The sequence below is a fragment of the Zootermopsis nevadensis genome, unplaced genomic scaffold (genome assembly GCF_977971745.1).
Source record: "Zootermopsis nevadensis isolate Lab colony 2312 unplaced genomic scaffold, Znev_1.0 Znev_ptg000019l, whole genome shotgun sequence".
Taxonomy (NCBI): Eukaryota; Metazoa; Arthropoda; class Insecta; order Blattodea; family Termopsidae; genus Zootermopsis; species Zootermopsis nevadensis.
Window position 1 is genome coordinate 3,540,574 of NW_028259151.1, and position 15,951 is coordinate 3,556,524.

Sequence of the window (15,951 nt, forward strand, 5' to 3'; positions counted from 1 at the left end):
AGTGCCATCATTGGCCTGTATAGGAATTGCTTTACTGATCTCCAAGATGACTTCTACCTCAATCTTATTGACTGGTCGTCAGAGAATGTTTTAAGCGTGAGATTAGGAACTTGCGCATATCTTTTTTCTGCAAGCACAGATCAGGCTGGAAGGCTGTGTGATTTATCTGGAGATGCTACCTCTGTAACTTCAGTTGCATGGAATGAATACGTAAGTATTGGCCAGACTATTTTTACACAGGTCATTGAAAAGTATTTCTGTTAAATTTGAATTTGATTGTAAGATTTGAGGTTTTCACAGCGGTGAGTATGAAGATTTCGGTCTTCTGGGTTGTTGCGCCGTGTAGTCTGGTAGATGCTAACCAACGTTTCAGAGGTCATACTGCCTCTGTCATCGCCCTGATGATGGAGGCAGTATGACCTCTGAAACGTTGGTTAACATCGAACAGACTACACGGCTCAACAACCCAGAAGACAGAAATCTTCAAATACATTATTAATTGTATAGGAAAATTATCATGCAGTGCGTAAAGTTGATGCATCCTATGGTCACCCGTCACTAGAACACTATGTGATGTAATTGTTGGTTTACAATTGACACATTTGTTTATTGGAGAGCAGGTCCTGTTATTAGGTGGCCAATATTTCACGAGCTTTGCATAGCCTCTTCCCCTTTAACACTCTACTACTGTTTTTTTATACCATATTATTGGAGGTTGTGTTCAACTGTAGCTAACATATGACTTGTAGAATTTGCATTTGAAGTTAGAGCAAAAGAAGGTCCCTTTCTTATAGAGCAACACCGGATCAGGAAGGGCTGTTATCTGTCGGACTTGACTTTTTATTGCCTGTCATAAAGTAACTTTCCTCAGGCTTGTCTCATGCCCAGTAAGTCTGTGGACTTCTGTTCTGAATTCTGAAAGTTGTCAAAGTCCCAATTTTGGCCTCTTGTTGTTGCTGCAATTCTGCATCTACTCGTCTTCCTTGTACCCATCTCAAATCAGTGTCAAATGCTAACCCCATTTCTGTGGGTGCTTTCTGCTTTTCATTTTATGTTTTGTGTTCATGACAAAGGAAACACCTTGTTATTTTTGAAGTTCACTGTTGTGTGCATTAATTAAAGGAAAGTCATCTTCGTTAACCAAAACATGAAATGACGCATATGAGTCAAATTTAGCTTTAAGTCTGGTGCATACCAACCTCTTAAGACTCAATTGCTCTTTAAGTGCTCTTTCCACATCAACAGATGTAACCTCTGGACTGAAGCGGGAAACAAAAAGAGCCTTAGACTTTTCCCTTTTAGAAACAATTGGAAGTGCGTCACAGTTACGCACTCCAATCAGAGGTTGACAACGCTGCTTGATGGCCGCTGGTGTTACCTGAGAAGACTTCTTGTGAGTAACTCTAATAAAACCATCAGAGTCCATTTGACCTGGAACTTCCTTGCTGCGCAAGCCACTTAATGCAACATCCTTGTAAGATTTCACTCCTGACTCGGCAGAAGTCCCTGATTTCATTAATATTGTGCAGAGAGTATTTCAGAGGTAATCTGATTATTTTGAAACGACGTATTCTGATGTGTACTGTAAAATAATAGAACACTTTTAACGTCCAAGCAACCAGATTTTAATTCAATTCAATTCATTTATTTAAGAGTTTGCCAACAGAAAGAAGCCAATAACAGGCAAACAATGATAAAACATACAATAATAATGAAAAGTATTATACAAACAGATTAACTAAACATATATAAGTACGGTATCAAATGTAAGAGCCAAATACAGGCAAACCCAAAATAGAAACAATATTATACACAAGGTAAAATAAATAAAGGAATATGAATAAAAGCAAATAATCCATCTAGGAAACATTAATATAAATGTAAAACGTTAAAAGAATACAAATAACAGATAACCAAACTACATGTTTCGGTCCTTTGAAGGGACATCTTCAAGTGGAACATAGTGCTTGATGAAATTATAAAATTGAACAGTGTGTCGTTTGGAAGAATCCATTGAAAGTTATGAAACAAAATAACACCATAAAATTATTTTATATTTACTGCTCCTAAGACGTACCCGTTGTGTTTAGTTTACAAAACTATTTAGTTCTCAGTCAAAATAACTTCTCTATCATAATAAAATTCTATTTTTTTTTTCAGTTGATATTCTGCATGTTCGAAACTTCGAAAGCCATTGTTCTTACACTTAGGAAAAGGTAATTACTGTAATTTAAAGAGAAGGTATGCCGTTGAATCAATTTGTACTAAAACCACCAAAAAATACAGCAGAAAATATATAAACATCTGACAATCAATTGTTTTAAATGTTATAATACAAAAAAGGTTTTAGAGAGATTTAGTTATTAAAATATAGAGAAGTGTAATTAAATTTTGTAACAATTCCTTTAATTTGAAGTACCTTAGAAATCAAGGACTGATGGGGTTAGTCCGTTTTTATTTTTTTGTCATATTTTGTTTTTCAGTCATTATTATGCATTTAATTTAGCGTATTATTTGTCGGTAATGGACAATATTTGCTGTTAGACAATAATGATTCCATATAACATTAAAATCATTATCATGAATACCTGAAGTATCAAACAATATGTTTTTTTTGTAGAATAATAAGAATTTGATTTCAGTGGTATAGTAATATCCCACTTCTAAAACCAAATCAATTTCCTAGTTTCAATAGTGTGCAATTGGCTAATTGTGACATTTTGCGTAAAGGTTGCAAGGGCCATTGATTCTGGGATGATAAGTGATGTCGTTCCTGCAGAATATAAAGTGTACTTTAGCAATGATGTGAACAAAGATCCAGCAAACTCTGAAAATGCTTTGCGGGGGAGCTGTAATGTCGATGTTCTATTACTAGCATTGCTTATCAGTTGTATGAAGCAAATCAGCATCTCTGAAGTTTTTAGCGCGCTGTAATATCGACCCAGGAACGTACAGTATTATGCTTTCTGTTGTAATAGGCTTATAATAAAAGGAACAACTTGTTACAATATATAGTCTTTTGTGTTTTTCTCCCAGTGGGGGCTGCATCAGAAGAAATGTTTCTGATCAAAACGCTTCAGTTGCAAACAGGTCCACAAGCAATAGTAGATCAGGTTTTCACCTACGCTCATGATGTTCTAAGTTGTCAGCTGGATTTTTCCATTGACGGGAATAAATCCAATCTACTGGAGTTTCCAACATGTTATTTGGAATATTATGTGTAGCGGAGTTTTGCCGTCTGTACTCGTCTCATTGACAGACATTCCTTCATCTACTAAAAACGTCATAATATCTACAGAGCAGTTCTAGTGTCCAAGGTGCGAACATTAATATCAGCGCCCCTTTCAATAAGAAGTCTTACAACTTCCTCTTGGCTGTTCAGTGAGGCTTTATGAAGAAGAGGTAATTTATAAATATTATATTCAGGATGCGATACAACGTCATTAACATCAAATCCGGAATTAATTATGAACTCCAACAACTTTGTGTTTCCCTTCTCTGCACATTCCCACAGTGCTGCCCGTCTCCACTCCTTGTCCCAGTAAAATTCAGCAAGCACAATATCGTCAGCGCCACTCTGTAACAAGCTGTCCACAGCCATCCATGATCTCGTTTTGGCAGCATACCTCAGCGGCGTCCACTTAAGGACTCCATCTGATATGTTGGTATCAACACCTGTGACTGACAACAGTTTTTCTATAATTATGCTATTATACGAAGCTGCCAAATGCAACGCAGTTCTACCACCCTTGTCTACAATGTTCACATCTGTTTTCTCCAACAGCAACTTATTCACAGCTTCTGGGTCATTGTTCAAAACAGCATCATGGAGACTGAATTCTTCTGCAAGCATCCTGTCGAAAATATTCCGTATTATCTCGTACGTAGGGTTGAAAAGAGTGTCCGAAATGAAACTGCCACACTTAGAAAAATTCTTTGTAAACCATTTGGCAGAAAAATATTCTGCAAAACATCGATGGATAAAACGTGGTCTGCTTTCCGTAAAGTCACTTATCATTCCACATTGATCTGCCTCTCTGCTTTTAAGGAATTTCGTTGCTTTTTGAAAGTAAGAGGTATTTTCTATATCCAGGAGCCGATTGAGTTCGTCGCGGGAGAACAACGACATTAACGCTGGAATCATGTGTTTCTTTACGTACTTCTTTCTCTCCGCTTTTGTCTTAGGTTTTGAGCGATCCATTGCATTCTTCTCTTCCAAGTAAATATCACATTTCTTCTCCGAAAATTTCCTAAACAGATCGAGTAGATTAAAGTTTTCTAGTAAATCAAACTTCCCATCTAAGCAGTAATTATCAACTTCCTTCACAAAGGCTTTACCTAACATCATTGTGTGTATTGGAATGCCCGTAAATATTCCATCTTTGTCTCTGAAGTTCTTTGAAGTCGAACAGAGTAACTCTTCGGCCAAATTTCGCAGACTTCTTTGGTTCAGTTCTCCATTTGTTTTATTCCAGAACTGTTCCAAAAAAGTAATTTGATTTTCTTTAGTAAATGGCCTTAACGTGATAGCAAATTTCATCAAGGTCTTCTCCAATTTCATCTGGTAGGAGGAACGTGATGAAACCCAAATCTTCGAAGCAGTTTCATTTCTTATTCCTCTTATTATCATCTCGACCTTATGGCTATAATCTGGACTTATTACATCGAATCCATCTAACATTACAACTGCGTTACCTGTCTGCTCCAAAGCATGTAGGAATATTTTCTTTTCTAGTTCTAAAGCATTTTGTTCCTTCGAATGAGCGCCTTCCCACAGGAATTTCTTACACTTGTCGATGCATTCTCCTTCAAATTCTGTACTATCCAGTGTACTCGTATGGTCATTTAGATTTAGTCTTACAACCCACATCGAAGGTTCCCTCTCCTTTATTTCATGTTCCATGTGGGAGAGAAACGTAGTTTTTCCCATTCCTGGTTCAGCTGCAAGCAACATGGTGGAGTCATTGTGTTCCAATATACTCCTGACGTCATACGACTCGCATTTTGTTTTGTCAATATATTTGCGGATAGCATCAATGTCACTGCTCGATTCTCTCCATACAAAGAAACGTTCTCTCCTGTGAACCCAATGCACATTTTTGCAAAACTTTTTCAGTTCCTTAAAGTTGCTTTCTGGGTGTTTGTTTCCAAGAATAACGTATCTAACTTCCTCTGGTTTGATTGATTGAAAAACATTATGATGTCCTATAGGCTTGCTGGAAGGGTCTAAAATCTTAAAACCATAGTTTCTTGATATTTCATCAAATTTAAATTTATATATTTTCTGGCCGACAGGTAGGTATTTTTTTAGTTGGCTCGGCTCTAACCCAGTAATTGCAAACACATCAGTGGTGTCTGACAACTTCAGAATATCATCATTTAGATACACCTGATGCTCCAATGTGCGTGAGACATAGCAACTAGAAGGATCAGACAACTTTCTACCAATACACAGTTTCTGTTCCCTGCCCAACAATAAGGACAAAACTTGTGAGTTTATACTCTGTTTTATATCTTCAAGAGGGTCTTTACCTATCAGTGCCTCTAAAGGGACCTCCGTTCCTTGAAAGTCAACAGTTCTTTTCAATACAAGTTCCTGTGATTTATTATCCAAGTCAAACAAATTGCATTCATATTTATAATCCGCGTATACATTTTCCAGTTGGGAAGCCAAATGAGGGAGATTATGTTGGGAAATTACAACAATTTTTTTCTGAGGATGATGCAATATGTCCGTAAGAATATCGCGCAAATTTTTATCATCATTGTGAGAGCCTTCCTCACAGTCAATGACCAAGACAGAACTCCACTTGCATGGCCAGAATTTAAAAATTTCTTCACGTCGATCCAGTAAAGATTTTAAACTAATAAACAATGAATTTTCTAGACCTAAAGAATTGAGAGCCTGATATATTTTCAATTTGGATAAAGTGCCACAATTTTTTTTGGTAATGACGTTTAATAATTTGCTGCGTTGCAAGGCTTCAGACAGTGGTTGCATATGTTGTTCAGTGAAACGTATACCATATTCAGTGGATTCTTGAACGTCTATTTTCGATAATTCATTTATTTTCTTAATCCAACACTGTTTTATATTTTTCCAGAAAAGACAACTTTCACTGAGCCAATCGACATTACCACTTTTTATCCACCACCGCATCACACATTCTTCGAGCTCTTTGTAAATGGAATTTGTGCCTGAAGGTGATGTATGACAAGTTTCCTGAAGTTCTTTCTTAATTAATTCCACGAAGGAACTTTCATTTGCCTGACATTGAAATATTTTTACTTTCTGCAAGAATTCTGGGTATAATGAAAAATCACATCTCTCCAGTTCTTCGAGCAGCTTTCCTAAGTCATCACTGCTCGGCTCAGATTTTAATTTTTCCAACTTCTTTTTTATGTCGCAGTTTGTAAAGTTACTTTTATTAATCTCTATCTTTTGTTTAAATTCTGTAAATGCTTCCCTTTTCATTAGATCTTTGAGATCTAAAAGAAAAGCATAATAACGTGATAGTTCTTTAAAAAAGTCGAAAACATCATTATCAGTTTCCTCATCGAAAGTTACATATTTCCCATCATTTGACCCTGAACTCAATATGCTCCCTGGGTCTTTGTCGTCTCCACCTATACATTTGCTATTCAGCCTGGCATTAGTGTAAATTATAAACTCGAAGTCAACAAACGAACCACACAGTTTCAGATTACTGTCTGCAGAAAAGTTCTGTTTAATTTGACAGTACGATTCAAAATATATGAAATAACTGAAGTCTCCAGACATTTGTATGAGGCTTTGGCGCTGAATTGTATAATTTTTGTTTTCCTTATGTTTAAGTTGTATGAAACACGTCTTATAAATATCTTGTTCTTTCAACCTGTACTTAAAAACAACGTCATCGAGGGCCCCAGCGCCGTCGACGTTTGAAGCCAGATGAAATTCCTCTGTCTTGCTGAGACCTCGCGCGAAGAGGAACGAAGCCAGTCTGATGCCGTACAACTCTCCTTTCAGTCCAACTGAACCAGATCTCTTCTTGTACTTGGGAAGAACTCCGTCGTGCATGGTCGTGGCCGGGGTCTCCTTGTTGAAGAAAACACATTTAAGTGATTTCACTTGGGAAAAACGCTCCACTTTAATACCTGTCTGATTCATGAAACCGACTCAGTACATTATATATATTCTTGACGTTCTTGCAGAGTTAGTCAAGACGTCCTCCGACTTAATATATGGATCTATTTCACTGTCCACATGAGTCCGTCATTGAATTGCATACTGTGACACATGAATCGTTATGATCAGGGCTCTTTGTCGAATTTCGTAACATGTTAATTTATTTTTGGAGTAAAATTATTATCCCCAAGCTTTTAGGCTATCTAATACGCTGGCCTTGTAATCCTGGGGTCTCGGGTTCGATTCCCTGCGGTGCCCGAATTTATAACTTGTGTTGGGCAAGGCCGTGGTCTAGGCAACACGGAGTTTTCCTCCGGGGGCTTCCCCGGTTTCTCCGTGGCATCCCAACAATTACTCCATTCACACACAGAAGAAGGCAATGGCAAACCACTTCTGGATCATTTGCCAAGAACGTATATGAACAGGTCCCAGTCCAAGAAAAGGATGGAAGGATCCTGTTCATATGGACCTGTCGCCAGACAGAACACTAAATAATAATTATTACATGCCTATTTGGATTTCAGATACTGTAGAATTATTAGCTTTCACATATCTAAAATTATTAGGCAGTCACATACGAGTAAAATGGCAATTGCATATTCTAAGACATAGGTTAGATAACAAATACAAAAAGTATTCTCTATTTAAGAGACAGAAAACTTTTGAAATAAGCTAGATCGTTGTATAATTTATTTAACTGCATCTGTCTGGCCTGCAGTCCAGAAATGATAACGTATCTGAACACAGAGATACCTGAAAATTAACTTTGGCCTCAATACACTAACATTGTTTAATGACGCGTACTTTCCTCCGAATGAGGCAGGCAATGCGTATAAATTAAAAATTCAGAGATCAGTGTCTGGAGTAGTTTCCGACCAGATATAACTTCAAAGTTTCGCATCATAAATACCCGTTCAATCTTAACGAAGATAAAACATGGAATCGTACGGACAGCACCGTCCTTATATGCGTTCAGCCTGTGAGCTCTGTGTGAATAACGCAAAATAGTTTGAAACATTCTTATATTTGTTTTAACAGTCTCAACATAGAGTACTTTCCGTTGCAAAAATACATAGATAGGCCTTACAGGTTCTTACGCACTGGTTCATGTAATTTAACGTCGCAAACAATAGCATTTCAAATTATCTGATATGAATGATAAGCTGGTGGCATGACAAGAAATCTATAAGTGATTTTCCTACAGTCGCTGCCATTTAAATTATTTAAATGTAAGCCCGTCCTGAAAGTTTAAATATCACCAGGATAACAGACATGTTTCTCCTTATTAATTAATTAAATTAGGCTTACGTGTCTCGAAAGTGTGTTGGTCGGCATATACATACTTTTTTCGCAATCGACAAGAGGAAATGTCTCTTTAAGTGAAACAAACGCAGTCCCTTCTTCTCAATCTGGTAGAGTGAGTGGTTCTGGTATTTTCGATTGGGGCGCAGTTATAAATAGGCGTACACTTATCTTCATGGAGATATGATAAAGCTGTCATTTTATGTTGCGCTTCTTGCGATATGCAGTTGTTTGTTACAGATAAACTCAGTATCTCTTATCACTTACCTAGTCGAATGGGCTACCCAGGTACAAGTTAACTTACGATTTGTTATTCCACTTTGAATGTGAAATAGACGTTAAAATTCCCGTAATGATCTTGTCAAAGTGGTTCATATTCTCTGTAACGTTTGTTCCTAATGAAAATGGACACTAATTATCGGCATTCTGTAGTTGCATGGGCACGTTTCGCAAAGTGTTTCAAATTGTAAGCATATCTCCTGAATGCCATTCTTTGATACGCATGAAGGAGGTTTGACGCAGATAAAAGGATTTAAAGTTTGGCAGCGTATGGTATATTGATGCTCGTCATGATACTGAAATAAACCCGCGGATAGTGAAAGCGCGAATAACGAGAGTCACCTGTACTCGTCGTCCCGTTCGCCTTCTTTCTTAGAACAACTTTTCACACCAAAATCAAAAGCAGAGACAAAACAGCTGGGTGACATAGGCCTACTTGCCTTTTTTAGAAATATAAATAAAAAATATCTTTCCTGTTTGCATCACCCGTGTGTTTCCTTAGACTCTCCACAAGTACTAAATAAAACCACAAATTCTTCCCAGTTCCTTCCGATTCACCATAGAACCTACAAACCTCGAAATTGAAAGATTGTCGTTAAATAACCTATGAAACAGACAAAAGACTTGCGAACTGCGATAATAATCCTGTTAAATGAAAAGCACAAACGATGGAAATGAAAGCAAAATTTCATTTAAATTCGTGCATTAGATTCCTTGGAAAAATAATATTCAGACTTCTTTGATGTTTATAAAATACCACGTCATTTGCGGAACCTGATAATTTAGTACCACGTCACAAAAAGCTACGTGAAACTTTCCATCATATCTTTCTGGATGTGACCGCCCTAACAGCAAACGCTTGGTTAATAATACAAATTTTAAAACTCCTCGCTAGACCTATGCAATTCTCTCCATCTTTCTGCTATTTCCTTCTCTCGTAGGTGTAAATATTCTACTCAGCGTTATTGTCTCCAACACACTAAAAGAAAATGTTCCCTCCTGCGTGTGAGAGGCCAACAGTCACACTCAAGCTAGACAAAAGGTGAAATGGCAACTGCTGTTACAAAGATTGCTGTCTTATGGGTTGTTGCATAGTGCAGTCTGGTAGATGTCCACCAATGAATATCGCCCTGATGACGGAGGCAGTATGACCTCTGAAACGTTGGTTAACATCGACCAGACTACACAGCGCAATAACCCAGAAGATGGATATCTTCATACTCACCGCTGTGAGAACCTCAAGTCTTACAAGTAAAGAAATGTACTCCAGGAATTTATATGTTTTGCTGCATTACCCATGGTTAATGGCTTGGAATAATCTTAAAAAAAACTGCCTAGATGGCCATGCTTGCTGCTTGAAGAAAGGCTAAATATTTCTATTTGCGGGGCCTCTCCTAACCTCATAACTTCTCAAAAAATGAGAAATACAATGGAGAAATGTTTAGATCTGTTACCTTTTAGAAGTTACTGTCAATCTGAATCACTCCTTGATAGAGGCAACTATATAGAATCTTTGCAACTGCTAGAAGATTATGATCTTCTTGTGAGTGACCAGTTAGAGACAGCCACTGTTTTCAAGGGCACATCTTCGGTCTTTCAGAACGATTTCGTTAAAGCCGTCCATGAAGTGATACTAGATTGCATTTTATGACAGATATAAGAACCACTTAATAATGGATGAAACTTCTTAATAAATTTCTGATCTTAGGCTGTGAATGTTGACAAGTTTTACTGAAATTCTTAGATCTGTTTATTTCTACCACTTTTTCATAGTACATTTCCTCTTTTGCAACACGTTACACCAATTCCAGAAAATGTTCTTACACACACATCAGTTATGTATAAGATGACATTTGTTCAGAAACTCAAAGCAGAAATCACATGATACGGATGCTGTGTATATAATTACGTCTCCACGGAGTACCCTGACAATGAAACGACGTATTACACACATGATAGGAAAAACACCAATACATACATTAATGATTCTTGTGATCACTCTGTTTAGTGCACATACACACACAGAAACATGGACACTATCCATGTTACATGCTCTAATGTCTCTTCAGATGACTCCACTGACTGAATGATCTGTCATACACATCACAGGATATCGATGTAAGAAAAGATGTTTCTTCACACAACTCTTCTAAGCAAAAGATTTATTACACACGTCACAGGAATACGGCCGCTCACCACTATGTACACGTTAATGTATCTTCAAATCATGATTCCGTCGGAACGACTTATTGCACACATTACAGGTATATGGACGCTCTCCACTGTGTATGTTCTTTCAGATAACCTCTCAGATTGAATGATTTGTTACATACATCACAGGGATATGGATGTTCTGGGCTATGTATTTTCTTATGTCTCCTCAGACTACTATTCACACTGAATGTTTTACTGCATACATCACAGGAATATGGGCGTTCACCACTATGTACATGTTTATGTATCTTCAAATCTTGATTCCGTCAGAATGACTTATTGCACACATTACAGGTATATGGACGCTCTCCACTATGTGTGCATTGATGTTGCTTTAGAACACTTGGCCAACAGAATGTTTTACTGCATACAACACAGGAATAGGGATGTCCCCCACCATGCTTAAGTTCATGTTCATTCTGAGGACTCTGCTGAAGAAAAGAGAAAAGAATTATGATAAACTTAACATAAAGAAGAAGAATGAGTTTGAAAGCAACATGATAGGTTTTTCTACCAAATCCCATTACCTAACCCAAATTTAGTAGAACATGTGCAAGAATTTGAAGTCCACATAGCAGTTTACAACAGTTAATTCACTGAGGTATGTGACATAATCTGGAGCCCCTGACCTCAAATTTCAGCCCCCAATTTAACATCATACTCAAACAATAAATGCCAAGTCACTCAGTTATCTTGGTTCTTACTCTGTACCAGGTTGGATCTGAATTCCATAGTAAACACATTTTTTACACAGTGGGATGGCTACATGTAAATTTGCTGGTTCAATCAGTTGATGGCTACTTATAGCAAGAAATTAAATATTTTGGAGCCCTTGAATTCAACCCATAGTCTTCAATCAAATAATGCATTCCAACTTTGAATGGTAGGTCACTGTATTAAAAGGTATGCACCCAAACTTGGCAAATATATTACTCTAGATGCAGTGGGATAGGAAGATGTCAATTTGCTAGTTCATTTAGTTCCTTGATACTTGTAACAGAAAGTTGGGTTTCTTGTCAGGCCTGAACACTGATACATATCAAATGGACTCCTGAATGACAGCATGGTACTTATGAGGTTCAAAAAAAATTCTCTCTAATGCACGGAACAGAAGAAAAGTCACTTATGCCAACTATCCCTGGATTCTCATCCTATATCATAACACACATACTCAAGTTCTTTATATCCAGCAAGACTTGTTATTATAAAATCTATATCAAAATGATTGGGCTTCCTGCAACAAGCAAGCAAAAAGTTAACCAATCAGAATCAAAGTATCAAGAAGTGGGGATATATGCAGTCATGATTTGCTAATGCAAATGTAAATTCAAAAAATTAACCTAAATAAATAAACCAGATTTTTAGAAATGTTGACTAACATGAACCTTTTTCTATGTCACTAAGAATTCCAGCTTATCTTCATGCCTTAATAAGTAACAGAAAATAAATAAAATTTAATGTCCAGACGAAGTGATGTACAGTCTACAGTAATAATGACTGTTCCATTCCAAACTTTATAGTTGAACTACTAAGGTGACCACTTCTTACAAATTTTAATTTTTATAAAAACATATTTCTGCCAATAGAATTAGCCAGGTTTGGATTCCATATTTTTGAGAAATATAAATAGTACTTTCCAAATAGGTGTTAATATTATTTAACATTTCCACATTCAGTGAATTTTAACATACTGCAGTCTTTATCCTCATAAGACAGTGTCACTCCGTAGATAAACATGTCTCTCTCTTCCATACCTCTTCTCAGTTTTTCCCATGTTCTTCCTTCATTCTGTGTGACATCTTTGTAACTTGCTGCACCCATCTTTATATTTCCCCATTGGGTGCTTGTCCTTTAATTTCATGTTCAAAACATTCAGTAAAACTATCAAACAGTGCACAATATTCCATGTAATTATCATTGTCACTGTCAGAAATTACAGTGCCACCAATAAATCTAAAATCCAAGAAATAATGTAAACTGTGAGTGGAGATTTCACTCCACTCCACTTCACTTTTGGGAAGTCTCTTCCTACACCACAAAGCCCCTCTCACCCCTACTGACTGGCACTCTGCAATTACACAAATTTCAAACTTAACGACAAGATGAATGACACAAAAACAACAAAGTTGTTCAGCGTGTGGATTTAAATTTCATTCTTTCAGTGATATCACTTACGACGAGAAGAAGGCAAATGGGAATACATAATACATCCATCCTAAATAAGATCTACTGTGAGTACAACTGGTAATTCAGCATACCCTAATAAAACTGTCTCTTCCTTACTTCAGAAGAATGGGGTAATGCCTGAGTGTACTGCAAAAACAAACACAGTGCTTTGATTCCATCTGTAGAATAATTAGCAGGATCTACGAATGTCTAAAGATTGTTTGTGATACCATTCATAACCTAGATACAATTTCAAAATTTATTCATCAGAAGTGACTTCTTTCATGTGGATGGACAGACACACATGAGGACAATCGACACTTTAATGGACATACCTCCTGTTCATCCTTTATAACTGGAAATGTTATTGCCACATAGTGTTCTTCAATTTCCATATCTGAGACATCCTCAGCTTTTACACTGATGACCTGATTTCCACCCTGACAAGTCTCACTGTCTGAATGAGGTTCATCTTTCACCGAATCCATACAGTTCTGTAAAACTGCCATACACATACACAATTATTATGTTGCAGAAATGTTGTTTTTATAAAACAGTTACCCTAAAACAGAAGCACATGCATGCATATATGGATACATTTGTACATACAATCGAACAGAAAAGAACCATAAATAATTTGGTTAAAAGGAGGCTTACCTTCCATTCATCCTTCATTATGGGAAAAGCTGATGGTGTGTTAACCTCATCATTTCTCACGTCAACGGAATCATCTTCACTCTGAACATCCACATCATTTTCTACCTTGATTTTATCAATATTCTGCTGTAAAATTGTGAGTTAAACATAATTCCTTGTGATGATATGCATTAAATGCAGGTATAAACTAGATGAGAATCTACAATGGAATATTTTGGAATAGAATATGGGGTGCCCTCAAGCCAATACTGGGTATTTTCAGGATAAAATTGTATCTCACAAATCTTTTTCACATAAAAATTTCCAGAATATAAGAAACTGCTGTAAAGTTATGTCCAGCAAGAAAATTCATTAACCTTGTGTTGATGAAACAAGAAATTTACTGGAGTCTTACTGTAGTGATGCCAAGGTACATATCCTCTTACACAAGCATCTCACATTCAATCCCCATAGATACATACACACTTTCTTTCATTTATAAAGGCTAATTCCACCCTGTTAACTGTGTAGTGGTCATGTTCATGGTTTCCGCAACATAATGAACACGATGAGAATATTTTTCAACCACATTATAACACAAAGACTTGAGACCTTTTTATAACTATTAGTTATGTTTGTTTCTATACTCACCGAGGTCCCCTTCAGAGATGGAAATATTTCTTCAGCTCTGTGCAATATAATTTTTGGCACTCTTGTTGCAAGAGACTGCAGAATGTTTTTAAGGTATGAAAATTGTTCATCACACATCATGGTTTGTGGGTTAGATAGAAAGTGGCTTGTAAGAATCATACTTCTGAATAAACGCGACCAATGATATGAGCCTCCGTTTGCAGTCAGCGATAATGTTTCTGCATTCTAGTGTAAAGGTAACTGGTTTTTGCAGCTGGAGTTGAATGTTTCATGTTAACCAACATTTTGGCAAATAAAGCAGTTGCCTTTTCGAGGTGGACCATGTGGTACATAGTTTACAAGAGTAGTTTTCGTTTGGGTGCTGGTATCTTTTCGACTGTTACACATTGTGATGTTTATAAAACACAGGAATTGTAGCTGAAGGATCTGAAGTGTTCTTCATTGTGCGAAAACATTTAGTTGGTATTGAAATTGGAACAACTTTTTTGTTTTTAACGCTCTGACGTTAAACCCCGCCTCAATTGTTATGCACTTTATATTTGTATGAGAAATAGTATTGTGTTTTATAGTGTTATTTCATGTTAAACAAGTTCAGGCCTATGAAGGATCAATGGAACGTAAACAAAGGCTGTTCTGTTGTAAAAGTAGATGGCACAGAGAGTTATTATTATCATTATTGATAGAGATGATATGAAAATTCAATCATGAAACATTATAAGAATTCTGTAACAAAAGTGATGTTTTTGAAATTTCTTGTGATTATCTTAAGGCCTTTGAATGTATTAATTATAGCATACAAATTTGTGAATTAATCTGTTAAATTCTTATAGTTGCTTTCTTAACTTTGGTACCCCTTTCTGATATATTTAATACTACCTAAAATCAGCTGTTTCCTTCCAGGACAAGGACAGATATTCCAAGATACATACAGGTGTCATTTATGAGAAGGTGAATTCTTTCAAGCCACTTTCTACCTAACCCACAAACCATGATGTGTGATGACAATTTTCATATCTTAAAAACATTCTGCAGTCTCTTGCAACAAGAGTGCCAAAAATTATATTGCACAGAGCTGAAGAAATATTTCCATCTCTGACGGGGACCTAGGTGAGTATAGAAACAAACATAACTAATAGTTATAAAAAGGTCTCAAGTCAAGGAATTATTTTTAACTCATAATTTTACTGCAGAATATTGATAAAATCAAGGTAGAAAATGATGTGGATGTTCTGAGTGAAGATAATTCCGTTGACATGAGAACTGATGAGGTTAACACACCATCAGCTTTTCCCATAATGAAGGATGAATGGAAGGTAAGCCTCCTTTTAACCAAATTATTTATGGTTCTTATCTGTTTGAGTGTATGTACAAATGTATCCATACATGCATGCATGTGCTTCTGTTTTAGGGTAACTGTTTTATAAAAACATCATTTCTGCAACATAATAATTGTGTATGTGTATGGTCGTTTTACAGAACTGTATGGATTCGGTGAAAGATGAACCTCATTCAGACAGTGAGACTTGTCAGGATGG

At 36.6% G+C, this 15,951-nt stretch overlaps 1 protein-coding gene across 10 annotated transcripts; it reads right to left on the minus strand.

The window, feature by feature from the left end:
• Window positions 1–407: 407 nt before the first annotated feature.
• Window positions 408–15,408, minus strand: LOC110829396 (uncharacterized). Of its 10 annotated transcripts, none has more exons than XR_015535855.1 (5): window positions 14,417–15,408; window positions 13,787–13,912; window positions 13,465–13,631; window positions 8,512–11,394; window positions 408–1,582 (listed from the first exon to the last, which is right to left on the minus strand). XR_015535855.1 is itself a non-coding variant. In XM_087351457.1 (5 exons), the coding sequence occupies exon 5, from the start codon at window positions 7,058–7,060 to the stop codon at window positions 3,293–3,295; it is 3,768 nt and encodes a 1,255-aa protein (XP_087207583.1). In that variant the 5' UTR covers window positions 7,061–7,078; window positions 8,512–11,394; window positions 13,465–13,631; window positions 13,787–13,912; window positions 14,417–15,408; the 3' UTR covers window positions 1,595–3,292. The 10 variants fall into 10 exon arrangements, 7 of the variants coding, with proteins under 7 accessions (XP_087207583.1, XP_087207581.1, XP_087207582.1 ...); XM_087351457.1 differs by lacking the exon at window positions 408–1,582 and adding an exon at window positions 1,595–7,078; XM_087351455.1 differs by lacking the exon at window positions 408–1,582 and adding an exon at window positions 12,718–13,031 and having other exon boundaries at window positions 1,595–11,394.
• Between the last annotated feature and the right edge of the window lie 543 nt (window positions 15,409–15,951).

What these genes read in the sequence shown, in the direction of transcription:
- LOC110829396 (XM_087351456.1), bottom strand. Translation starts at nt 7,150, where the DNA reads ATGAATCAGACAGGTATTAAAGTGGAGCGTTTTTCCCAAGTGAAATCA.